We start from the raw sequence: 23,097 nt of genomic DNA on the forward strand, positions 1-23,097 counted from the left end.
AGAGAATACAACTGTGAAAGTCAGCTCAAGCAAGGCAGGGGCGGGGGGGCAATGTCGGTCAACCCGGGGAGTCCCAGCCTCCGCGACTCACGCCCTAGGAGGTGCCATGGATGTGGCTCGTATGTCGGTCTTGGACCAATGGATGGAGTGCAAAGTGAGGACAGAGCGACACCATGTGGTGTTCACCAAAGGCCGCAACAACTGGAATGGTGGAACGAACGCACTACTGATAGACTGCGGCGACCACTGTCGGCAGCAGCTGGGCAGATCGCTGTTGAACGGCCGAGAACCACCACCACCAGACACACATCCGAGCATCCGAGTTTTTGCCCCCACCCTGTCACGGAGGGTCCGACTGTCGGCCTGCCGGAACCAAACTTACAGCGGATAAATAAAGCAGTAGCGGAAAAATACCGGTCTCTGCCCACCGCGCCCACATGCAACACCAGCGGCATACGGTTTGCTTCGCTGCATTGCTGCTTGTTGACATGTGCCCTTGTCATCACCGGACCACTGGACCACCGTTACTGCCCTCCATAAGAGCAGAAAGTATTGTTGTCACCATGGATAGCCCACAACCCACAACTCCTTGTCTCATTCTGTCCAATTGACCCCCTTCCCATATCATGACCATCACAGACTCGCCAGCGCAGCCTTTTGTCGCCAAGTGGGGGTGAGTCCGGCTCACCACCAGCCTTCCCTCCCATCCTCCTCACATACTCACATACCAGCATCATCGGATGCGGGTGGATCTCGTCAGAGTTCTGCAAGGACCTTGCCTTCATCCGCCCAGAGGTGACCGACGTCTCGCATGCAGTTGTGGCCGTAGGATCACGTGACAAGGCAAAGGCCGCAGCGTTCATTGCCGAGAACATGCCTCAGGGTGCGCGTGCCCAGGTTGAAGGCGTGTACAGCGCCAAGCCTCAGCCTTGTGGATCATACGACGAAGTCTACGACCATCCCGTAGGTCGCAGATGCTCGTGGACTCGAGCTGACAAGAAGGACGTGGATATCATTTACATCGGCACCCCCAACCAGTCCCACTTTACCGCTGCCAAAGCCGCTCTCCTCAGGGGCAAGCATGTGCTCGTCGAGAAGCCAGCATGCCTTAACGCTGCTGAGTGGGCGGTACTCACCGCACTTGCCGAGGAGAAGCGTGTCTTCTTGATGGAAGGTGAGGTCCAGGGCCAAATGCAAACGTTGACACTCACAGGACTGTGGACGAGGTTCCAGCCTCTTACCTCCAAGTTGCGTGACGCTCTCCACAAAGACAAGCTTATCGGTGACATCAAGTTCGTGCAATCGGACTTCTCAATGGCGTTTTACAACTGTGAGTGCCAGAGTTGAGCACCGTGGGTTGACAATGCAGCCCTTCCGGACACGCACCGCACGATCGCTCTCGAGGCTGCAGGCGGCGCCATGTTCGATCTCGGAGCTTACGCCATGCTCCCTGCCCTCATCGCGCTGCATGAGAACCCGGACAACCACATGTCGCCTCCTGAACACCTATCGGCATCCATGCTCAAGACTCGCCAGGGCACGGACCAGAGCACGAGCTTTAGCTTTGATTTTCCCCGGATTGACGCCAAGGCCATCATGTCGACCAGTATCGCATACAACTCTCCCAAGGACCAGCCGTGTGTGATCGTTGGCACCAAGGGGTGAGTACTCATGTCAGTGTAGGCCCGCTGACCCCGTAGAGAGATCGTCCTCCATGGCCACCTCTCGCGTCCCTCGGGCATGACCATCAAGATTATTGACCAGGACCCCGCGCCCTTCATCACAAAGTGGAAGGAGCCCGTCAAGGTGGACGCCGACGTTGGGCCTGGTTTTGGGCTGTACTTTGAAGCGGACAGTGTTGCGCGGTCCTTGCGCGGTATGTGGAGTGGGACTGAATGGCGTAGGTATCCTCCTGACAGAGACAGATAGCGAGCTCCAGAACGCGACCATGCCTCATTCAGAGACGGCACTCGTCCTTGGCGTGAGTGATGGGAGGAGAGCAAGGACTGATCGTTGCAGCTTTTCGACTCCATTCGCAAACTGGGAGGCTATACCCTTCCCCCTGGCTTGGAGCAGGCGTGATCGTCACATTCTTAACTGGGGAGAAATGCATGTTGCAGGCCGTTCAAAATTTGGAACAAATGGTGTTTACGGTGACACTGAATCCACTGACCCCTGCGTACACCATGCGCACTGACCTGAGGATTGCTTACAGCTATTCAAGTTTGAGGAGGCGATACATAAGGACATTACAAACATATATCAAAACTTCATTGTGCCACAGCAGTGCGTTGTAGCCATGCTCAAGAGCCTCCTCCTCCACAGCCACCGCCGCCGCCTCCGCCGCAGCCGCCGCCCCCACACGAGCTGCTCGCACAAGCCGAGGACGAGGTGTTACCACCGCCGCCTCCGGAGCTGCTGCCTCCGTGACCACCGTGGTGTCCACCGGCGGTATCACAACCACCGCTGTACCCAATACCAGTAACTCCAAGGAGACCGGGGTTGTTCGTGACCGAGTACCCAACAGCCGCTTCTGACCTGGACTTGGAGTAGTTGGTCAAGTGTACAAGCCTGCGAGCCTGTATCTTTGCGACTCGCGCAGCCTCCGCCTTACGCTCACGTTCAGCACGGTCCTCCTGCTCCTTCCTGAAACGTTCCGAGTCGATCCCCCGGCGGCTCCGCTCCTCGACACATGCGAGGCATACCGTGCGCAGGTTCTTGAGATGCTCCTGCGTGAGGTGGTTGGCGAGGTCGGCAGCGCGGAAGATGTCACCGCTTGACACACTGAGGGCGATCTTGGCAGTCACGTCGGTGTGGCCCATGGCGAGGAGGATCGGGTGGTACTCCTTCTCTGCTATGGTGGGCTTGCTGACATCCGCTTTGGAGTCGGAGGTGGACGCATCGTCGGCCTTGCCTGCCTCCCTCTGGCATTCGGTGCAATGGTCGAAAGACCAGTACTTGGGGTAGTGGCTGCCTGTGACATGCTGGGCAAGCACGTACGCCTCTTCGAGGTTGCCACCCGAGTCGTAGAGGGCACGTGCGGCGACAATGTCTGTGTGGCCCTTCCTCTTGAGGGTCTGGAGGAGGGGGAAGTGGATCGCAGCCTCACGGCCAGTGTTCATGCGCTTTGTGACGTACTGGACCATGGCGGCCATCCTGGCTGCTTCCGCCGCACGCCACTGGCAGACCGGACACGCCGCCGCCGTCTTCTCGGTAGGCTTGTCGGCGTGAGCAGCGTGGGTGGCAAGCTCAAGGGCAAGGTTGCGGTCACCTTGCGCACCAATGAGGGCATTGCGAGCAAGAGTGCGGGGGAAGCCACAGGCTTCGAGAGCTCGGAGGTCCTGGTCGTTGACTCTGGGACCGACAATGCGGCTCCACCTGGACGGATTTGGGATGCTCATTCCTGAGGCAAGTTCACCCGGTGCGGCTGGTCTGTCAGTGGGTGAACCTGTCGCTGATGGCGACAAACCATTCTGGCCACGGCTGTCGACCAGCGTCGGCGTCAAGGTGGAAGCGACCGAGTTGCGCTTCAGCGACACAACCATGATCGCTGGTGCGAGATTGAATGGGATGTGGGGTGGTGCAGGACGTAGAGAGGGTTGAGGGAAACACTTGGACAATGTCGAGGGGATGTTTAAATGCCATAGACGTTGTAGGGATCAAAGGGACAGCCGCCATCAACACTGAACTCCTGGGCTGCGCAACACCCTGCGACGTGTTTCGTTTCAACATTGGTCGGACCTGTCTCGGTTGGAATAGCATGTCTGCATCGCCCTCACCAGAAGGAATCACGTTCGTGGCTCAAACACAATGGGTCAGGTCTCTTGGCAGTGGCATTGGACAAGGTAGGCGCGGGCGGTGTTGTGAACGATCCGAGCGTAGCACAGCCAACTCCACGATTTGAGGACCTTAGGAACGGCAACTAAAGAGCTCTATCTAGCCGACAGACCCGAGCTGTGCTGAGCCAAAGACCGTCCTGCAACTCCGGTCTGGGAAGCCACTTGCACTTTTAGGCGGTGCAACAGGCACTGACGCACAAGTGTATGTGCACGCAGAGCGTCTTGTAGGGACGGAACGGCAAAGTGAGGGCAATCTTGATAACCGTGCGGGATGTGGGATGGGACAAACCGCGGCATGTGCGTGATTTTGTACTTGCACCTGGAGGGTGATGACGTACAGTTGCAGACAAGCAGCAAGCATTGTCACTGCTGCCGAATCATGAACAGCACTGTCAGCCGTACGGCCACCAAGAGATAGCACCTGACCTCGCCCCGGATCATGTCCACTCTACAGACCACAGAACCGATTGGTAGTGACGTAAAGGGTGCTGAGCCGACGTTGCTGAGATGGAAACACTCGCCACCGACACCACCTCGCTCCCTCCTCCACCATGGCGCCTTGCAAGGGGATTGCAGCGGGTCAACACTGTGGACATGAATACAATGGTCATTATAGAGGTACAATTGACAGCAGGACGGACATGTTAACTACCACCACAACCTCCTCCCCCGCAGCTGGATGAACATCCACCCCCCGTGCTGCCCCCGCCGCCACTGCACCCGCCGGACTTTCGCCCTTTCAGTGCACGGTGGGCCTTGGTAACTTGACGGTCGTGCTCCAACATGCGCTTCCGTGCTTCTTCGGCATCGACCCGTCCCCTCTCCTCGATGCACGCGAGACACCCAGTCGGTTGCTGTGGCAGGTTGCGACTGTGTCCTGCCGAGATGTGGTCTGCAAGGTCGGCCGCAAGTAACAGGTCGCCTCTGCCGTCACGAAGAGCGACTTTGGAAACCTGAGGTGTATGTCCCAATGCGCGGAGGATAGCCAGCGAGTTTTCGTCACGCATAGCCTGTGCGATCACGTTTCGGTCCATGGCCGCCTTCTCCTTGCTTTCTGGCAACGGCCCGACGCGGCTCCAGGCGGCGTCACATCGATCACAGGCGCCGTTCAGCAGGATGTGGCCTTGTTGAATGTGGAAGCTGTACTTCTTGGCAACGTTGAGGTCGCCGCCCGACAGGTACAGTGCCCGTGCGGCAATCTCACGGTGGAAGCCTTTCCGCCTCAGTGCCTCGAGGAAGGGGACATGGACGCATGACAAGCGGCCGCTGTTCATGCGCTTGCGGACTTCGATGAGAGTCTGGCTGGCCTCGGCGGCGTTGGCCACTTCGGCCGCGCAGATCCTGCAGTCTGCCTTGTTGTCCTCTGGTGGAGCGGCAGGGCCGTGGGAGGCGTGGATTGCAAGTTCGAGGGCGCGCTCTTGATCGCCTTTCGAGTCTATCACCGCTTGACGGGCAAGGTCAGGCGAGAAGCTGAGGCCGACGAGGTAATCAACATGGTCCTGGTTGACCATCAGGCTCGGGGGAACGATACGCCGGAACAAGCTTGGCCTCGCTGCGCTCGTCGACACAGCAGGCTGGACTGTTACTGTCAGTTATGCGACAGAGGAGGTGACTCACCATTCTGCGGTTGGTTGACGAGCGTCGACGTTATGGACGGTGTCACAGAGGTAGTTGACGAGTTGGATTTGAACCGTCTCAACATGGCGAGTTTGCGGTAGCTGTCACCCTTCAGAAGCGTAAGTACTGAGTGATGAGATATGTGTGTTGATGTGAGAGTAGTATGAGGTTACGGGGTGAGCGAGGAAAGCAAGTCGAAGTATTCATGTCGCTGAATGCGAAACGTGCAACAAAGGTGGTTGTTGTGCCAGTAGTGTTGCCGCCGCGCATTCGTCGCCGCCTGCGGATGGTGAGAGGGGGTCATCTCCGATTTGTCTGCATCGGTCGGACCAAGTCTTGGCATCGGATGAGAAGCACGTTTGGGGTGAAGGCGGTTGTGCGCCATAAAACAAGCCCCTGGGCGGTGCTGTTGTGTATTCGGCGGCGGCGGTGTTGAGGCGCGGAAGTCTGTGAGGGGTTTCGTCGTCTAACCTAACAGCATTCAGTCAAGCGCGACTATGACGCCACTGGCCGCTGGCCGCTGGCCCATCGCCGGCCACTGGCGCCGCTTGACGGTCATGATTCGCTCACCAAAGGGCAGAAAGCAACGACTGGTGACACAGGGTCTGCAAGGTGTGTCCTGGAAGAAGGTACGGGAGGTCGCCACTAAATGACTGACCATGCCGGGCGACTCACATCTATGCTTCTAGGTTATAGGTTGCCCACTCTAATGCTCCCCCCCACGCTCATTCTTCATACACCCAAAATGACGTGAATGACAAGCGCGTCCACCCAAGCCCTTCCCAGAGACGCATGCTCGCAACATTGCCATCCTCAACATGACAATGACCGGGCACACCGCGCGCTTCGTCCTCTGCCAAGTGGCTCGCAACGATGACCTTGGCGAGCCCTCGACGGCGGTAGTCGGGTTGGGTCCAAAGCGCACCGAGGCTACCATCACCGTGCGTCATGACCCAAGCTGCAGGCTCAGAATATGACCCATCCGGTGTGCGAGGACGCAGCGATGTCGTATACGCCGACCTGGCGGCATAGTACTCTGCGGACCGGTATGGGTTGGTTGAGTGGATCTGTGTGTCAGGTCATGTACTGTCTCTCAGAACTCACAAGTGTCGCGTCTGCGGGGTTGCCGCTTGCGAGAACCAACTCGTCTTCATATGGCGGCACGTCCGAAACGTCCACCACCGTAGGACCAGCACCCATGTTTGGTGCGACGTACATCCACACAGGTGGGCGGCGGGGTCCACCAGCGACGCTGATCGCTGCGTCGAGGAACATCTCGTGTACACTGCCCACCTTCAAGTGAGTCGGAAACAGGGTGAACATTTGGCGCATGGCCTCCCTATACACGTCCCGAGCGGCCTCTATCGCGTCGAGAGTCTGGACTTCGGTGGGGGCAGACACGAGGTTGTGATGGATGCGCAGCTGAACACTGGGCGCGGGCAATGACACGGCCACGAGCCAGTCGTACTCTCCGATACCAGCAGCGGCTAGGGATTCACGAGTCAGGTCTCCTCCTCCTGCTAGAGGAGGGAAGGTCGCGTATATGGGTGCCAGGACCGGACAGTTGGGGTCTGGGCTGTGGTCGTTGGCCGACGGGTTTGCTACGATGGTAGACACGACCGAAATCGAAAACGGCATGTATCCGCGCAGGAGGGTGAGGAGTGTACGTGGCTCGTGAGCGTACAGCTTGCGCTGCATCGGAGGCGAGGAGACGGACGCCATGGTGGGATGAACGAGGGATGAGTGAAGAAATGTAGCGGCGGTCTGCTGAAATATAGGAGATTTGTGGTCAAACCCTTAGTGACGTCGCAGAGGCGGACAAGCCCGACAGCACTTTTGAGTCAATCTCGAGTAGCATGTGCTATTATTGCGCAGTGCTCCAAACGGCAACCATGCGACATCAACTCTCCCACAGACGGCGATTGTGCATCTCCTGCACGCCGCGATAGACCCCGAGCTTTGCTTCGCGAATACGGTGACAGACGTGACATGTGCCGCTGGTATCCAGGAGGCCATGTCGCTCATGGGTGAGCTGATCGAACGCGTCCTTTATGTCGTTGCCGTTCGCCGCCAGGACTCGCGCAGCGTCTTTGACATTGACGCCCTGCCCCGTCATCTCGTTGGTGAGTATTGGATCGGGTTCCGTGCCGTACACCGATCCTATCTCTCGACGGCACACGGGGCATTCTGGGTAGTAGCCTATAATCTTGTGGTGAATGTGGACGGCCTCGTGAATGGCCTTGTCCGTATCGTTCATGCTGAGAGCGAGGGCCTGCTTGGCCGTGTGCCGGGCAAATCCCAGACGCATGAGGAGGGCTAGTTCTGGTGAGTCGGGCGTGGGCTCGACCTTGAGTACTCGACGCCATAGGGGACGTTTGGCATCAGAGTCAATTGGGGGGCTGGCGAGATGATCTGACATTGTGGCTGCCAGAGAGTGATCAGCGAGATACCGTGTACTTGCTGGGGTCAACAACACATGCTTTAGTATCTGAAGAACGCTGGATGTGGCTGTGTCCAGCTGAGCTGAGCGTGCCAAACCATCACGGATAAGGTCCGAAAACGGAGAGTGCATTGTCTTGGCATGTCGGCACACCTCTTGAGCTACGTTGGTAACCATCAGCCTAACTTCCAAGAAACCGTGAGACCAACATAGGTTGCACAGCTGCTCCAAGGCACAGAAACTCTGTATATCCAGCTCACGACATACCTCGATCCCGCTGAGCTCCGAACTCGGCCGCCCGTGAGGCAGAAGCAGGCTACAGCAGGCTACAGGCATGCTGTATCACTCTGTGAACCTGGTTTCCACCTGAAACGAAACAGCGGGGAACCGTACCAGGAGGGTTGGAAGGGTGGGAACAGAGTATAGTCCATTGCCATCAAGCCTCTCCTCTATGTAGGCCCTAACCTGATACCGACGGCACCGTATGTGCTGCCTCATAATCTACATCTGTCCTTGTATGCCAGTATCAGCGTCTGCCAGAATGTTACAGTACTGTTTGCTACATCGCCCTTCCAATTCCCAGTGAACCTCGGGTGAACGCCTTCAGGTCTTCACCACTGTTCCCGCTGCTGAGACCACCGCTACCTCCTGGTCCACTGGGCGAGTTGTACCACCCGTAAAAGCCACTGCCACCGGAGTGGTTTCGTGTGTGGCTGCGGTACGAGTCGTCATCTCGAGACACCATGGCTGTGTACGAGGACCGATAAGACGAGTATCCCGACGAGGAGGTGCCGGCGAGATCTTCTCGCGACAGTCGCGGGGTCGACTGCGCATACGATCCCAGGTCATCGCGTGACAATTTGGCCGACGCAGTGAGATACGTCGAGGGCCGGGAACCGGCTTCGGTATCGTTGAGGGGGATCATGGTGGGCGAGTAGATGCTGTAGGCGCTGTCGTACACAGTTGGGTGTGACGACCGTGACGAGAGGTCGCCACCGGAATTGTTTTGGGTGTACATTGCTGGCGGTTGGAGGCCGGCGGGAGTCATGCGTCGGTAGCTGGTGGACGCAGAGGGCTGGCCTGCCAAGGTCGGCGTCGGTGGCAGTGGACCCATCATGAACGGTGTGAACGGTGGGGTCTCTAAACGAGGGGTCTCCGGGCTGGCAGGCTCATGAGTCGTCGACTGCTCGAGGCCCGGAGAGGCAGGGCCAGCACCACCGTTGGGTACAGCAGGCGACGGCCGGCGACAGATGTCCTGGCCAATGAACCAGTGCCGCAGATGACTACCTTCCTCCTTGGAGGAACAGACAGGGCAGTCTGGAATCGGTCCGTCGTCGTGCGTATCGTGAATAGCTAGCTCAATGGCGAGCGCCACATTGTTACGGGCGTACACGAGCGCATTCCGGGCAGTCTCGCGCTTGAAACCCAGCCGAGCGAGATGAGCCACACTCAACGGGTCCACTGGCCCTGGGGAACGCCCCCAGAACTTGCGTTTCTCAGAGCCTGATCCATCAGCGACCCAATCCACGAGACAACGTCGGTCCTTGACAACCGTAAACTCACTGCTACTCCGAGCGCTGAGCGGACTGCTGTAAGACTTGGACGTCTTGGAAGATCGTGGGGACCAAGCGCTCATGGCCTACAGTCTTGCGGTTTGGGTTCAAAGAGTGCAATGCAGTTGGGACGAGGGGGTCGCATGGTCGTCACCGGTTGCCGTCGACCTTTTAAAGCATCTCTCGCGATCCCGGTATCACTCCTCCGCCGGCTTACGGCGTGCTGCCTGGCCTGGTTGCACTCGTTTGGGCAAAGTACGTTTCCGTCACCCGTCATTGTCCCATGTTCGTCATGTCGGGGCCCATTGCAACGCAGAACCCACCCTTCTTCTCTGATGCACGTAAGCGGGAGGTAGAGGGAGGAATCGTGCACACATTACGAGCGGGGTGCCTGGGGGTAGCGACTCTGACTGAAAGGGGGAATTACGAGCTGCTGCGGCCTGACTCTTTCTCACCTATGCAACTCAAGTAAAGCTTAATGTCAGCCACACTCGTGCTGCCGTCAACGGACAACGGCAGACAACGCACAGAGCTTTGCAGAGCAAGAACCCCACTGGCCACTGGCCACTCGCCAGGACCAAAAGTTGGTTGCGCTTTGTTGACGACACGTTGTAAGCATGGCATTCACATTGGCGTCGCGAACGTAGGGACGCGTTCATGCGATCCCTGGATGTGACTGTGGCCGATCTGGAGACCTCCCCTGCACTTCATAGATCAGAAACCAAGAACTGACAGCCACCAGTTGCGAGGCCATGAAAGGGAATCGAGTCGAGTCATTCGCCTTATCAGCCTCACAATTTTATCAACAACATCGATGCTTCCTTCTTCTAGGTGGTTAGGAAGCGGGTCTCATATTCACTAATATATGAGCTGCAATCGCAGTGTTATCCCGAAACCTGAGTTCGAGTCTCAGAGGAGGCATATCTTTTGCCTCCCGCTCCTTCTCGCTTGCTCGTATTCACTGGATGGCTTTCACACTGCTCCCTGACTGCCGCCCACTTCTTTCTGGTGTCCGTGTACGTTGCTGCTACGGCCCTAGGCCCGCTGCCAGCGGGATCATTACCGGCGGACCTTCTCCAGCTCCGTCGCAATTACCCCACGACTTCTCGACATTGTCCTCAACAGGCCAACCCTCCTTGCGTGTCACCCTTTGACGTCCCCCGTTGGACCGGTCCCCCTGTCCAATCCCGTGCTTACACCCTTGCGTCCAATAACTCGCGTTAACAGCTTGTGGTTGGTGACGCGTCCTCTGGGAGGGATGTGGCATAGGGGCACTGCCCAGTGTTCATATTCATCACTGCCACTCGGTATGTGTGTATGTGATATCGTTGTCGTGTGTCGTGAAAGGTATCGGGTGATTATATAGTCTCTACCAGTACAATATGTTGTCCTTGCCATTGTCCTCATCGTTCTCCATCTCGTCAGTGTACAGTTGGGTCCGGTAGGAACCACATCCCGGTTCCTCGCCAAGCCATGCGGATGCCACAGTTGAGGGCTTGGTGGTTGTTGTTGTTGCTGCACTCGCTTCAGTGACAAAAGGGGTTGCCGATGCGAATGCTGTTGTTGATGAGCCAACGGTCGTGGCCCAGTTGGGAGTCGTCGTCGATCCAGTCACAGTCGAGCGGGGCACCTTGGTACTTCGTTCACTGCGATTGCTGCGGATGCTCCGGCCGCTCAGACCATTTCCACTCGTCCTCGCAGTCCACGCCGTCGCTGTTGTGGTTCCACTGCAGGCTGTATCGGCCGCACCCTCGTGGCTCCCGGGCCACTTGGCCACCTCGACAACCCACACCTCGACGCCAGAGGCGTACCGCTGATGAACACGGTAGTCTTGCTGACAGCCAGCGGACGATGTGGGGGTGCCAATGGTGGTGGCCACGACACTGGCACTGCCGCTACCAGCTCCCCTGACACCAAATGTGTCTGTACTGCAGTAACTGGAGCAGCTCTCGGAATCCCAGTCGTCGATGGCCGCCTCGGACTCGCGTTCCGTGTAGAAGAGCGGTTGGCACGGCGCAACTGCCAACTCCAGTTTCGGGGGGTCCGGCCGGTGTACCCGCTCTGGGGACGCAAGGTGTCGGGATGTAGTGTCATGCTCAGACTCGAACTGCGTTTCGAGTCCAGGCTCGAGCTCGGGCTCGAGGAGGACCCAGGGTTCCGGAATGGGCTCGAGACCTGGCCGGCGGACATGCTCGAATGCTTCGCGGCGTGGTGTAGGGAGGGGCTCGGAATCCAGCGATGGCTCCCGCCGTGGTGGCTTGCTGAGAATGGTTGTGTTGCGCTTAAGGGCGGAGCTTGACCAGCGTTGCGATTTACGCTTTTGTAATTGCGGGAGAGCGGCAGACTTGGACGTGTCTGTGTCCTTGTGCTTGCCCTTGGTAGACTTGGCATTTGTCTTGTCCGTTTTGCTATCCACTCCATCGCCCTCGGTTTGCAGCAGCTTCATAGCCGCACCAATGTCACCAGAGGTGCGGGCGAGTGCGCGGCGGGCAGGTGCACGGGCGAACCCCGCACTCATCAGGCATGCAACAGCGGTTTGCGAGACTTGTGATGGCCCCGTGAACCGCTGCCACCATGACGATGAGGGCAGCGGCGGCGGCGGCTCACGCGACGGCATTCGTGAGTGACGCACGGGCCGCGAACGAGTCGAATGTGAGTGGGAGTATGCTGTATGTGATGCCGGACCAGCCGTTGCAGAGAAGGAGTGGTGTGGAGATACAGTGTTGATGGAAGAGGAGGATGAGGTGCTGCCTGCATGTTGGGTCAGAGAATGGGAATATGAGTGCGAGTCGGCCGTTGGAACCGGAGGCGTTGTCTGTGTGTTGTACGACGAGTGTGCGCGGGTGCTTGGGCCAGAGGTGGCGCTGGTCCCCGTGCTGGCACCCGAACGCTGCCAGTTACTGGCTTCTCCAGCCTCAGGCAACGGCATGTCCATTTCTGCCTCGTCCCGTTGGATTTGGGTTCAGAGCTTGGTACGTTGACACTACTTGGCACACTGTCCGAAAGAGCACCTGCTGTGGGTCCGTGGATCGTGGGTGGCGTGTCTGTGGTCGTGGTAGTGGTTCGTGAGATGGCAATGCTGGCTGCGTACGTGTCGAGGCGTGAAGGAAAAACGACGGGGGGATGGCGCGAGCGACCCTTCGTTCCCTATGTATAGTCTTGGCTCTTGATACATCGTCCCCCCACACATGCCACACAGTCCCCACACAGCGTGTGCATTCACTGCACCGTGACGGTGAGGCCGTTCTCCGCGGTCGCGTCCTGGTTCTCTGGGCGGGCACAACTTGAATTCTCGGCCTGCCTCAGCGCCGCAGCAGCGGAGGTCATCAGCCGAGACACGACTCCGATGTTGGCGTCGTGGGCTGGCGTGACCAGGTCCGTCCAAGGCACCCGGTGCTGTTGGTTGGCTGTCGGACTGTTTGCTGTTGGTGACAGGCGGGTTTGGAACCTCCTGTTTTCTCCTGCATCTCCTAACGGCCCCGGAACAGCATGCGCGCACCGGAAGGTCTCCGACGCGGAGTCCCGAAGAACAACCTGCAAGCCGCAGGGGTGAGCGACAGGGAGCGGTAAGGGCCCAGGACGCGTCCTTTGCTCACGTCGTCCCGCGGTGGACGGATGGTGCTCAATGTTTGCGGTGTTTAGATCGATACAAAACCCCCTATTTGCGCGCGCGACATTACGGAATTGCGTGCCCTCTGCATGCTTAGAGACAGGGGTGAATACCGGACGTCAGCCTGGATTCCCGTCGGTAACTGACAGACGTGTCCTTTGCAACCCCTTCCTGGGGCCACAGGCCACAGGGGCCTCGCCGGATCACAATGGCACCATTTCGCGCCTGACCCAGTAGTGTTAATTCGTGGTCAAACGGTTGTTTATATGGTACTGAATGCCACACGGTGGGCGAGCCCTCGTACCATGGAGGTGGATGTTGGGTGGGTGGACAGATCAGAGCGTCAGCTCCAGTTGTTCACCTTCCGCCGCGTGCGAGGATACCCAGGAATAAACTACAGGGGAGTTCAGCGCACTATCTGACCTCTGAAGGGGTAAGTTGTCAGGTAGACTTGTGACGTATACATACAGTCTATAGCTCCTTACTAAGTAGGAGCCTCCAGGTTCTCCAAACCCAACTGTTCTCCCTCAGCTGTCAATGCTTCCTATGCGCATCACGCCGAGCCGATCCCTTTGGTAAAAGCAGCCGTGTGGCAGCCAGCACAAACCCGCACATTTCCCCGATTTTACGGCGATTTGTTCGGCGCATCGATCAAGCCAGGATCTGCAGACGTTCAGCACTGCATGTCGAACGAATGACTGACCACTGACGACTCCACACAGCTGGTGGTGTAACATTGTTCCAACCTGTTGACCAAACAAGCTTGGCCAGCTCGCGTCGCAGGGGGTGGCAGTCTACCCGCCGTTTCATGCCAGTAGCTGTGGACTGGCAGGGGCTACTTGCTGTGTACTATCAAGTCCAACAGAAATCCTCCGGTCCCAACGCAACGTCCTTCACTGCACCACTCGGTGGTACACATGCAACCAAACTGCAACTGACTTCCACTGATGGGAATGAGGAGCTGTCACGGGTCCCCACCAGTCAAGTCCAGGCTCGGAGCACTGGCCGCCAAGAGCGTGCCTCCGGTATCAAATGCCGAATGGCAGTGCACGTACTTACTTACGGTACAGCCATGTCTGGGGTTATGTAAGTACCGCAAAGGGCGGGGCGATGGGCACGAAGCAATGCTGCCAATGGAAGTTTCGGCTATCGGTTGGTGGTGGGTCAGCGATCAGAAGCTGCTGCAGGTACATACATCAGACACAAGGTCTCACGCTGAAGTGGGCTCCCCTTTGTTCTTCCACACACACCACCACCACCGCTGTCATGTACGTGGAACCCACACTCTTGTTCAACTACACGTATCCGGTCTACGCGCCACTGTTCCATTATGTGCCCAATAGGTTCCAATTTCGTGCCAATGACACTCCTTCAATCTACTCGCCCGTAGATACCACCAGTGGAGGGCCGACCAAGTTCCCGGGTACAAACTGGACGCTCACCTTTGACAATGGCGACTCGCAGTACCAGTCGGCTGGCGCAGCAGGGATCGGCAACGCCACCTTACACGGCGGTACTTACGATATGATCGCGTGGAACTATACGGGCCAAAACGCCTATGTGTGGCGCGAGACGGACGACCCAACCCCATCAGACCTGGTTCTTATGGTCGATGGCAACTATGTGCGAGGTACCAACATGCAGGCGTTCAATGCCAACTCGCAATGGAACACAAAACAAAACTACACCTCCCACCGCGTCAGTTTTGGTATGCTCATGGCCAAAGACATGACTCTCGATGTGCATGCGATCACGCTTACTCAAGGGTTGGTAACCAATGCGTAAGTTCACTCCACCGTCCACGAACGCACCCCACTAACACCATGCAGCTCAACAATGGACGATGTCTACATTTACTCAGACCAGTTTGTGGTGGATGGCCAACTCAACCCCAACTTTGATTGGACTGCCAACGGGGGATCTGGCGGCCGGACTGCCCAAAAAGTGGGCTGGGAAGTGTCCACTACACTTGAAGCAGCTGTCAACAATAGCAATAGCTCACCTCAACCTCCAATCAACTATACTTCCGCCGCCTTGAACTGGAACCAAGAGAACCTCACTGCCCAGGTCTCTGTCAATATTCCCCACAACACGTCTTATGCCATTGTCCATGGCAGTCTTGGGTCAGGTTGGGGAAGATGGGCCTTCACGTTTAACCAGCCAATCCCCTGGCCCGTCCCCCCACAGGATACTGGCGTGTTGCTTGAGTCTGACAACTTCACGGTCTTTGTGGATGCGGACTTCATGTACAACATCGCCGACGTCCCCCTCCTGACCGTCCCCCTGGACCCGACCCTGCAATACAATCTCGTGATAAACCAGGCCTATAACGCCACTGCCATGGGCCATCTCTCGTCCCTCACATACTACTCCGCCATTGCGTACGTTGGAACATTGTTTGAAACCCCCATTTCATGACTGACATTGCAACCGCAGAAACTCTTCGCAAACCGACACATCCGGTACCTCAAGTCCCAATGCACCTGCTGCCAACTCTGCATCGTTGCAGCTGAGCAAAGGAGCAATTGCCGGCGCGGTGGTGGGCGGCATCATTGGCGCTATTGCAATTGCAGCCGCGTCGTGGTACTTGGGCGCCTACTGCAGGTCCCGTCGCAGAAGGAAGATGTGCGTCAGAACAGGAGGCACAGAGGATCGTATCGCTGACATGGACACAGGTCACAGGCAGACCCGGCCACCTTTGAGATTGATCACAATGTCGAGGCAACCCCATTCACTGACAACGGCGGATATTCCGAGTGAGTAGCCGTATCAGGGTCACTCTCGTACACAAGACCTGACCCATCTCTCCGCAGTGTTTCAACCTCTGTTACCGGCGGAACGAGCAAGAATGCGCGTACCTCTTCGGAACCCGAATACCGTACCCGTCAACCTATCATCGAAGAAGATGCAGATGACGCAGGCATCATGGGCGACGACGGCCTCGAGCGCCTCCCACCCATCTACCAGCCCCGCTGGGCCAACGCCAAGGCCACTGCTGGCGACAACCTGCTCCATGGACCGACAGGCGACGACTGGTCATCCATGGCTGGCTCATCGGTTGTCGAATCCACCAGCGGCGCCCCACTTATGCGCGAGAGCACGAGAACGGGGGTCACAGGAGTCGATTACTCGACTACTGCCTCAACTCGCTCAACGGACCCTCGATACTCGGACGCCAAGGATGAGGTCCTGGGTTTGCCTCTGCCGCCTGGAGCGGCGGCCCCGGAAGGGGGTGACGGGCCCCTCATGTTTACACCCATGATGTTTGGTCCTGATGGGGCTAGCAAGCCGCCGAGGGGAGAGTAATAGGGCAGAGGTTCCATTGTAGTAATAGTAGGTAGTAATCACAAGTCCAATTGCAGTAATGAAATGGTATCGAAAACAGAATCCCGATTTTTCGGTTATTTTCGGTGAATTTCGTGTTTCCACTAACGGATCAGCGTGTCCGTCGATTGGGTTGCCACCATGCCTGCAACGATCCTGCAGCACTCACATAGACCTGCATGTGTGAATAAGAGAAGACATGGTACCTAACGTGTCAATGGTACTGGCAGTGGATGCGGTAGGTGGATAAGGCAGAATCCGCGACTTCCATCGCCCCGGAAAATGCTCCAGACGGTTCATCGATTCCGACTTCATCTCCAACCGCTCGGGAGTCTTCCAGAGCCCAAAACAAACATCTGCAGACCTCTCACAGGCCAAAAGAGTACACCGTAAGGGAGTCGAACCCCTGCCGCGTCGAATCGTTCTCTTGTAGGAGTGGCAACGACGCATGATACCGTTTCACCAACGGTGTCTTAATGTTCAGCTCTTGGCGAGCAGCGGCGCGCTCGGACAGCCGTTTGAGAGCGTGCATGCATTCGTGCAAGCCTGCCATCCATCGTAGGTTGTAGCCCTTGTCGAACTGTACCATGTAGCTGGTGGAAAGACAAATTGGAGAGACCGATGAACGGGTTGGACGACGCGGAAGCCGTTTTACGATATGGTGCGGTTTTGGCACGGCTAGTCCCTGCCTGGCATGCGTCAAGCACTCACCTTTACCTCCTCTGGCCAAGTCATTGTCTCTTGCGTGCCACTGGCCACTGGGTCTCCAGCAAAGATGGTTGTCTACCGTGCCCCCGACCTTGGCGGTCCCGTGGGGCCACGCACTTTCCCTGTCCTCGCTTTCCTTAAACTTGTCGAAGGAAGATGATGACAAACAAAGGCCACATGAGGGACACAGCGGCCGGCTAGCAGCCGAACGTGGACCAGCACTCACTCGCAGGACCTGGTCCCATTGTGTCCATGATTGGGATCATCATGTTAGTAGGACATCAATGGAATCTCCGCCACATATTCTGCGCCGCCTTCTGCCATGGCGATCCCCGAGGCCGCGTTGTCGAACGGCACGCCTACTCGTTGAATTGCAGCTATTACAATCCTCCGGTATTCAAGCTTCATGTCCAAGGCGCGTGGGACCCAGCGTTGAGGGCTTGGGCGTACGACATTGTGAGGGTTGCGCTTCAAAGATGGCACCGTACGATCATGAGTACCGTCTCCAGGTGGTTGCGAGATTCATCTCATCGGCCCTATCCGTCGCCGTGGAGCTGTGTGAGAAGAGGCGGCCAAACGGTTGATTCGTGGTCAAGCCGTTGCAGCCTACTTTCACGCTGAACAACAAACTGCTCTGACAACCAGACCCACGTCGCCGATCGTCGTTTGCTTGGCAGATATTTTGACCACGAGGTACGTCGGCTACGTACTCTCCCCACTGACGTGTCAGCGTGTCAGCAGTAGATGGTAGCTGTGAACATCCACAAGCCAGCCAGACCCCACTGTGTCTGTTTTGCTGGACCATGCCTTTGCATTTCCTGTTGACAAGCCGACTGCCATGTCCATCGCAACACGCCAGGGCTCCAGTGGGTTGAGGCCCCAGGGGGAAGGGCTCTACGCGTTTCAGCAGTGCCTTTGGACGCTGTGAAAGATGGTGACAAACGCGACCGGCGATAGCCGTCCGCAGTTTGCAGCTCGTTTGTCGTTGTTTCCAAGCGCAACGGCGGTGCGGAGGACTGGCAAAGGACAGAGCAAAAGCATGCACTCGTTGCACAGTGTGAATTTATACGGCCGCCTGGTGTGGGGAGCAGAGCGTGGGCCCATGGTCAATGTGAAACACTCTCTCTCTCCCCGGGCTTCCCCCACCATCACATCATATTACGTAATGTAATTATGAACGCACTGTTGCAGCCATCTGCGAGTTGGGGACACACCCTCCGTACCTCCGTTGTGTCATTGTCTCTCTCGCGCACAGCGACCCGTTTCTTCATTATTGTCCACTCCCCCACCGCCTTTCATTTATCTCATCAAGAGCATGATCACCCACACCTAATACCCCCACAAACACACAATGCCCACAGTCGTGCAGCACCAGGTGCTCGCCCTCCAGCCAGTTCGCCGCCCAGCCCCCCCGCCACCCGGACTGCTGCCTGCGCACGCCCCCGCTTCCGCTACCGCTACCGCTAGCTCAGACCAGAATGGTACCGACCTCCTTTCCCAACACCCAGCTCCTCTTCAATCACCCACTCCCGGCATGAACATGGCAAACGGTCGCCCAGCACCGCCACCGCAACCGGTACCTAACCGACATCACCGCGGCGGGGATGTGGTCGATTCGCTCAGCAGTGAAGGAGGATCTCGTGCGCGTATCCCGCCGCCGTCTTCGAACCAGAACACGTTGTCTACCCCCCAACCCCAGATGCCGAATCAGAGCCTCCCGAATCACCCACAACAGTACATCACAGCCTTGAACAATGGTTCCCATCCCTCCCCCCACGCCAACATGAACACGCACACTTCACCGCCCCTCCAGCCACCGCCTCCCCGTCAACAACAACAACAACAACCCACGCAGGTCCCCGGTCCTGTGCGTCGACAGGGAAAGCCCATCTTTGAGTGGTTCAAGGGCAAGCTTGGGGCGCGTCGCAGCAGTGATGCAGACCACACTCGCGATGCGGCCGCCGTGGTGACCAAGAGGACCATCTACAACCGTGCCCCCGCGACGCCGCGCGGTGACCCACGCACCTGGGAACGGAACGGACGGGAAGTGCTCTCGACCCCGCGAGGTGCAAGAGGTGGCAATGAGCCTGATTCTTGCGCGCGGTTGACACTGTCGCCCGCTGAGATTTTCGGTCCGGCGCTGCCCCTCACGGACGACCATCTCGCGCGCACAGAGTCGGTATCGCTGAGGTCGTATTCGATATCCATCTCTCAAATCTCAGAGCGTCGCCGCGAGCTCAACAACCCTTACCCTTCCCTTCCCATCCCACACGTACGGAGGTCGTACCCTGCTTCGACGATCGACTCTGGTTCCCGCCCGCCGAGCATGAGCATGCTCTCGCGCTCGCGCACACCCAGTCTCGCCAGTTTGTCCAGCCGTGCCCATCCGCACATCTCTGTGGCGGACGACGACAGCGTGGCGGAATCATTCCCCCTCGCCGGACGTGTGGCAGATGAGGACGCGAGTGTGCGTCCCATTGCTCCCTCCCCGGAACGCAGCATCAGCATTATTTCTCGCACTGGGTCAGCGCCGCTTGGTCGCTCCGACTCGGTACCCCGTCGCGTGCCATTGCCGACCGCATCGCATCCAGAGCGACGTGACACATTTTCATCCCTTGGGGGAGTCACGTCGGCATATTCAGACGATGGGGCCAACTCTCGCCAGGAGTCTATCTCCATTGCGAGTACTAAACCAACCACCGTCATGTCCTTTGAATCTGGCCCGCCAGCTGTGGCGCACATCGCTGTCGCACCACCGTCGACGACCTCTTCGCCCGTGACGGTGGCCAGTGCCGTGGCAGGCTCGTCTATCCAAGGTGTCCCCTCGCCCATCTCGCCAACGTTCCTCCCACCAGCGATTGTGCACGAGGACACTGCCGCAGATGAAGCACCCCCACCGCCAGAGGACGACATTCGTGTCCCCCGCCACACGCGGTACCACCCGCGTAACAACCCGCACCCTTCCTCGCCTCCTGGGCCCGACGCGTCGACCGTGACTTTGGCAAGCAGCACGTTTGCACTGGTATCCCCAGCCGCACCTCGTCCCAGCTCTATCCGGCACACGACAAGCCCGTCTGCCTACCACGCTCCGCATCTCAGCACGTCGCCGTCGGTCGCGTTCGCAGACCCTCAACAGGGAGGTGCACCGGCCCCCCCAGGAAGCCTGTACGACGGGCTGTCCACCCACGCGCTGTCGTTGCACCGTACCCGCGCATATGGCCGGGCCGATGACGACGCGTCTATGCGCGCTCTGCGCCGCCGCGGGTCGTGGGAGAGCAGTGAATCTCGCTGGTCATGGAGGCCCGGAGCTGGTCCCGGTCCCGGCGGCGTCGGCGCCGACACGGCGAGCATGTTCTCAGCGCTCAACCGCCGGTCCGAGTATCTCGAAAATGACGATGGCGCCGGCAGGTCGAGCGTGTATACCCGGGACAGCTTCCGTACCGCCATGACCGGATGGGTCGCTGAGACGACGGCCGAGGGCGGCGACGGGCTGACGGGACTGGGGAGTGAGACGGGGTTACACCGGCCTCTGAGCGTCAAGGCCGTGTAGGGAGCGTGTTTGTGTGATATTTGACATGTCGATGGTGGACCATATCATCTCGAGAGGTCATGGAGAGGGAGAGAAAAATAAAAACAAAACAAAGCAAAATAATTGCGCCAGAATGGGACGTCGCACCTTTAAACAAACACCACACTGCCAGCAAAAGTGGCGTTGTATCATGGTATGCATTGTACATCATCATCGTCGTCGTCTTGACACACACTACTACACTACTGGTCTCCCATTGCTTTGGCTCTAAATGCTGTTGTTTTACTCGACGTTCCACCAGAGGTTGACGACGCCCTTTGCGTAGCCAACAATCTCGTTTCCGGACAGCTTGCTCTCGCCATAGATACGATCCACAAACGTAATGGGCACCTCGCCCACAGTGTACCCCAGCGAACGGGCGCGCACCACAATCTCCATCTGGAAGACGTATCCCTTGGAGGTACACCTGCTGATAATGTCCTTGATCACGGGGGTACGGTACAGCCTGAACGAGCCTGTCAGGTCCGAGATGCCGGGCATGAGGACCGTGTCGGCGAGGAAGTTGGCGCCGCGCGACACGAGCTTGCGCTTCAGGTCCCAGCCGTACACACCGCCGGGGCCGAGGCCGACCGACCCGCGAGGGTTCGGGGTTGGCGACGGGGTCGAGGCGTAGCGCGTTCCAGTGACGATGTCCAGGTTGTGCAGCTTTTGCTGCTTGATAAGTTCGGGGATGAACTTGGGCTGCGGAGGGTTTGTCAGTTGAGCAGTTGGCTTGCCAGCCGAGGGGAGAGGTGTGCACCATGGAGTGGCGGGGGTTGGTGTTGACCGGCACTGAGACAAAGCACAACTGAGACAGTCGCTGCTGTGTGACGAATGTAGCATAACAGCTTGTACACGCAGTGCCTCTCTGGGCCCCACGCGCACCTCCTCATCCACGCTTCCTTCCACGTTATTACACTCACGTGGTGAGAAAAGTCAGCGTCCATGATGATCACGAAGTTGCCAGTGACAAAGTTAAGGCCGTGGACGTAGGCAGTTCCGAGACCGAGCTTGCCGGCTCGAGGCTTGAGAATCTGGGATTGTCAGCTGTGCTCCTCTGTTGAAAGTGCAGCTTGGTGGCTGGCGGAACGGAAGGTGGTCATGAACGGGAGCCGAGCTGGCAACGACCGCCGCTTGCTCCGGCGTTCGGGGTCGCACATGCGGTGCGACATGGCAGTCACACTGGTACCGAGTGAGGCGGACACACCATACCAGGTAGCCGGTACTCTAGCACATCCCCAACCCGCCTTCCCATCCAGAGACCGGTTCAAGTGGACCGTGATACCCACAACCTTGTCGTCGCCATAGATCTTGGCGAGCTGGCGCGCCACCTCCTGAGTACCGTCGGGGCTCGCGTCATCGACAACGATAATCTCCCAAGCGAGGCCACTGGCATGTCAGCTCAAGTCTAACCCGGTAGCTGAGCCAAACAACAATCAAGTCCAGTCGGCAGTCGGCAGGCCGCCAAGAGCAAGCAGGACACAGTTGGGTTACGGCAAGCAGATTGAAGCCACTCACTTGGCCTCAAACGTCTTGGCCAGCAGCCAAGTGATGACGGGGAGGTTCTTGCGCTCATTGTACGTCGGCAGGATAACCGAGTACTTGTCGCTCTCTGGAAGGGTTGTCAGCGGGCATGAACGTGTCCCTGCTTTTGAATTCGGCCGCATTTCATGAAGCAAGGGTTGGAAGAAACATGAAGGGACGCACCTGTAGACATGGCTGCGGGCATATCGATGATCGTGTGTCCCGACATGTGGTGGGGGGTGGGAGGATAGAGGGAGAAGGTGTTGCTGGAAGGGTGAAGGGGCAATGTACAGGCGACGACGAGCAAGGACCGCGACGCGACGTGGAGGAACACTTGTATGACGGCGGACTGTCGCGCCGGTTGCGGAAGCAAAATATACCCCGCATCTGGTTCCCCTTCCCCACACAGGAGATTGCATGGTGATGACGATCCCGAAGGTTGCCGCTCTGTCACAACCACACACTCTCTCTCCATGTGGGGGCAAACACCTGCTCTCTCCTAGGATCCGCACAGGTGCTTTTCTTGTGTCCATCAGATAGAGACACTCTTCTTGAGGAAAGTATGTAACAGCTCCCCTCCTTCCTGCTCCATCACCGCCCATCCATCACCCATCACCCATCGCGTGAGGCTCACACGCCAGTTACCTGGAGTCAGCACCTTGTGCGGGCCACATCATTCTGAATCGAGCCCAACACTCCTCAACAGATTATAAATCAGACTTGGCCAGTTTACCTCTGGAGGTCTTTGCAATGGAAATTGCAGCTTCCACAGTTCCCACGGCCGCCGGCACATCCGGGCAGCAACCAGAAACATCGGTCCCAACACCAGCGGTGGAGGCTGCACTTGCCACCTTGGTCAACGGGAAGCAGCCAACACGAGTGCCGTACCCCTCTCCACCTTCTCTGGTGCAACC

General features: G+C 58.0%; 9 protein-coding genes and 2 non-coding genes across 11 annotated transcripts; 4 read left to right on the forward strand and 7 right to left on the reverse strand.

Annotated features, from left to right (window-relative positions):
- Positions 1 to 626: 626 nt before the first annotated feature.
- Positions 627 to 2,082, forward strand: EHS24_002758 (uncharacterized protein; the record flags this gene model as incomplete). Its single annotated transcript, XM_028618482.1, has 8 exons — positions 627 to 673; positions 732 to 963; positions 1,000 to 1,174; positions 1,214 to 1,330; positions 1,370 to 1,661; positions 1,701 to 1,876; positions 1,926 to 1,981; positions 2,020 to 2,082. 8 exons carry the CDS (start codon positions 627 to 629, stop codon positions 2,080 to 2,082), a joined length of 1,158 nt encoding a protein of 385 aa, XP_028473438.1.
- Positions 2,083 to 2,303: 221 nt separating this feature from the next.
- Positions 2,304 to 3,545, reverse strand: EHS24_002759 (uncharacterized protein; the record flags this gene model as incomplete). Its single annotated transcript, XM_028618483.1, has 2 exons — positions 2,304 to 3,427; positions 3,470 to 3,545. 2 exons carry the CDS (start codon positions 3,543 to 3,545, stop codon positions 2,304 to 2,306), a joined length of 1,200 nt encoding a protein of 399 aa, XP_028473439.1.
- A 938-nt stretch (positions 3,546 to 4,483) lies between these two features.
- On the reverse strand, positions 4,484 to 7,178 carry EHS24_002760 (uncharacterized protein; the record flags this gene model as incomplete). Its single annotated transcript, XM_028618484.1, has 5 exons — positions 4,484 to 4,487; positions 4,560 to 5,418; positions 5,457 to 5,565; positions 6,293 to 6,523; positions 6,561 to 7,178. The coding sequence occupies 5 exons, from the start codon at positions 7,176 to 7,178 to the stop codon at positions 4,484 to 4,486; spliced, it is 1,821 nt and encodes a 606-aa protein (XP_028473440.1).
- A 178-nt stretch (positions 7,179 to 7,356) lies between these two features.
- Positions 7,357 to 7,875, reverse strand: EHS24_002761 (uncharacterized protein; the record flags this gene model as incomplete). Its single annotated transcript, XM_028618485.1, has 1 exon — positions 7,357 to 7,875. The coding sequence occupies one exon, from the start codon at positions 7,873 to 7,875 to the stop codon at positions 7,357 to 7,359; it is 519 nt and encodes a 172-aa protein (XP_028473441.1).
- A 580-nt stretch (positions 7,876 to 8,455) lies between these two features.
- Positions 8,456 to 9,532, reverse strand: EHS24_002762 (uncharacterized protein; the record flags this gene model as incomplete). The annotated part of the gene is made up of 1 exon (XM_028618486.1): positions 8,456 to 9,532. The coding sequence occupies one exon, from the start codon at positions 9,530 to 9,532 to the stop codon at positions 8,456 to 8,458; it is 1,077 nt and encodes a 358-aa protein (XP_028473442.1).
- A 733-nt stretch (positions 9,533 to 10,265) lies between these two features.
- Positions 10,266 to 10,370, forward strand: EHS24_002763. Its single transcript has one exon. It is a non-coding gene; the product is annotated as a tRNA-Met (tRNA).
- A 448-nt stretch (positions 10,371 to 10,818) lies between these two features.
- Positions 10,819 to 12,066, reverse strand: EHS24_002764 (uncharacterized protein; the record flags this gene model as incomplete). The annotated part of the gene is made up of 1 exon (XM_028618487.1): positions 10,819 to 12,066. One exon carries the CDS (start codon positions 12,064 to 12,066, stop codon positions 10,819 to 10,821), a length of 1,248 nt encoding a protein of 415 aa, XP_028473443.1.
- Positions 12,067 to 14,325: 2,259 nt separating this feature from the next.
- On the forward strand, positions 14,326 to 16,365 carry EHS24_002765 (uncharacterized protein; the record flags this gene model as incomplete). Its single annotated transcript, XM_028618488.1, has 5 exons — positions 14,326 to 14,840; positions 14,889 to 15,440; positions 15,496 to 15,684; positions 15,735 to 15,815; positions 15,873 to 16,365. 5 exons carry the CDS (start codon positions 14,326 to 14,328, stop codon positions 16,363 to 16,365), a joined length of 1,830 nt encoding a protein of 609 aa, XP_028473444.1.
- A 401-nt stretch (positions 16,366 to 16,766) lies between these two features.
- On the reverse strand, positions 16,767 to 16,855 carry EHS24_002766. The gene has a single exon. It is a non-coding gene; the product is annotated as a tRNA-Gly (tRNA).
- Positions 16,856 to 18,442: 1,587 nt separating this feature from the next.
- On the forward strand, positions 18,443 to 20,641 carry EHS24_002767 (uncharacterized protein; the record flags this gene model as incomplete). The annotated part of the gene is made up of 1 exon (XM_028618489.1): positions 18,443 to 20,641. The coding sequence occupies one exon, from the start codon at positions 18,443 to 18,445 to the stop codon at positions 20,639 to 20,641; it is 2,199 nt and encodes a 732-aa protein (XP_028473445.1).
- A 261-nt stretch (positions 20,642 to 20,902) lies between these two features.
- DPM1 (dolichol-P-mannose synthesis) lies at positions 20,903 to 22,412 on the reverse strand (the record flags this gene model as incomplete). Its single annotated transcript, XM_028618490.1, has 5 exons — positions 20,903 to 21,361; positions 21,583 to 21,693; positions 21,841 to 22,048; positions 22,178 to 22,271; positions 22,367 to 22,412. 5 exons carry the CDS (start codon positions 22,410 to 22,412, stop codon positions 20,903 to 20,905), a joined length of 918 nt encoding a protein of 305 aa, XP_028473446.1.
- Positions 22,413 to 23,097: the final 685 nt, after the last annotated feature.

The sequence above is a fragment of the Apiotrichum porosum genome (genome assembly GCF_003942205.1).
Source record: "Apiotrichum porosum strain DSM 27194 chromosome Unknown scaffold_13, whole genome shotgun sequence".
Lineage (NCBI taxonomy): Eukaryota > Fungi > Basidiomycota > Tremellomycetes > Trichosporonales > Trichosporonaceae > Apiotrichum > Apiotrichum porosum.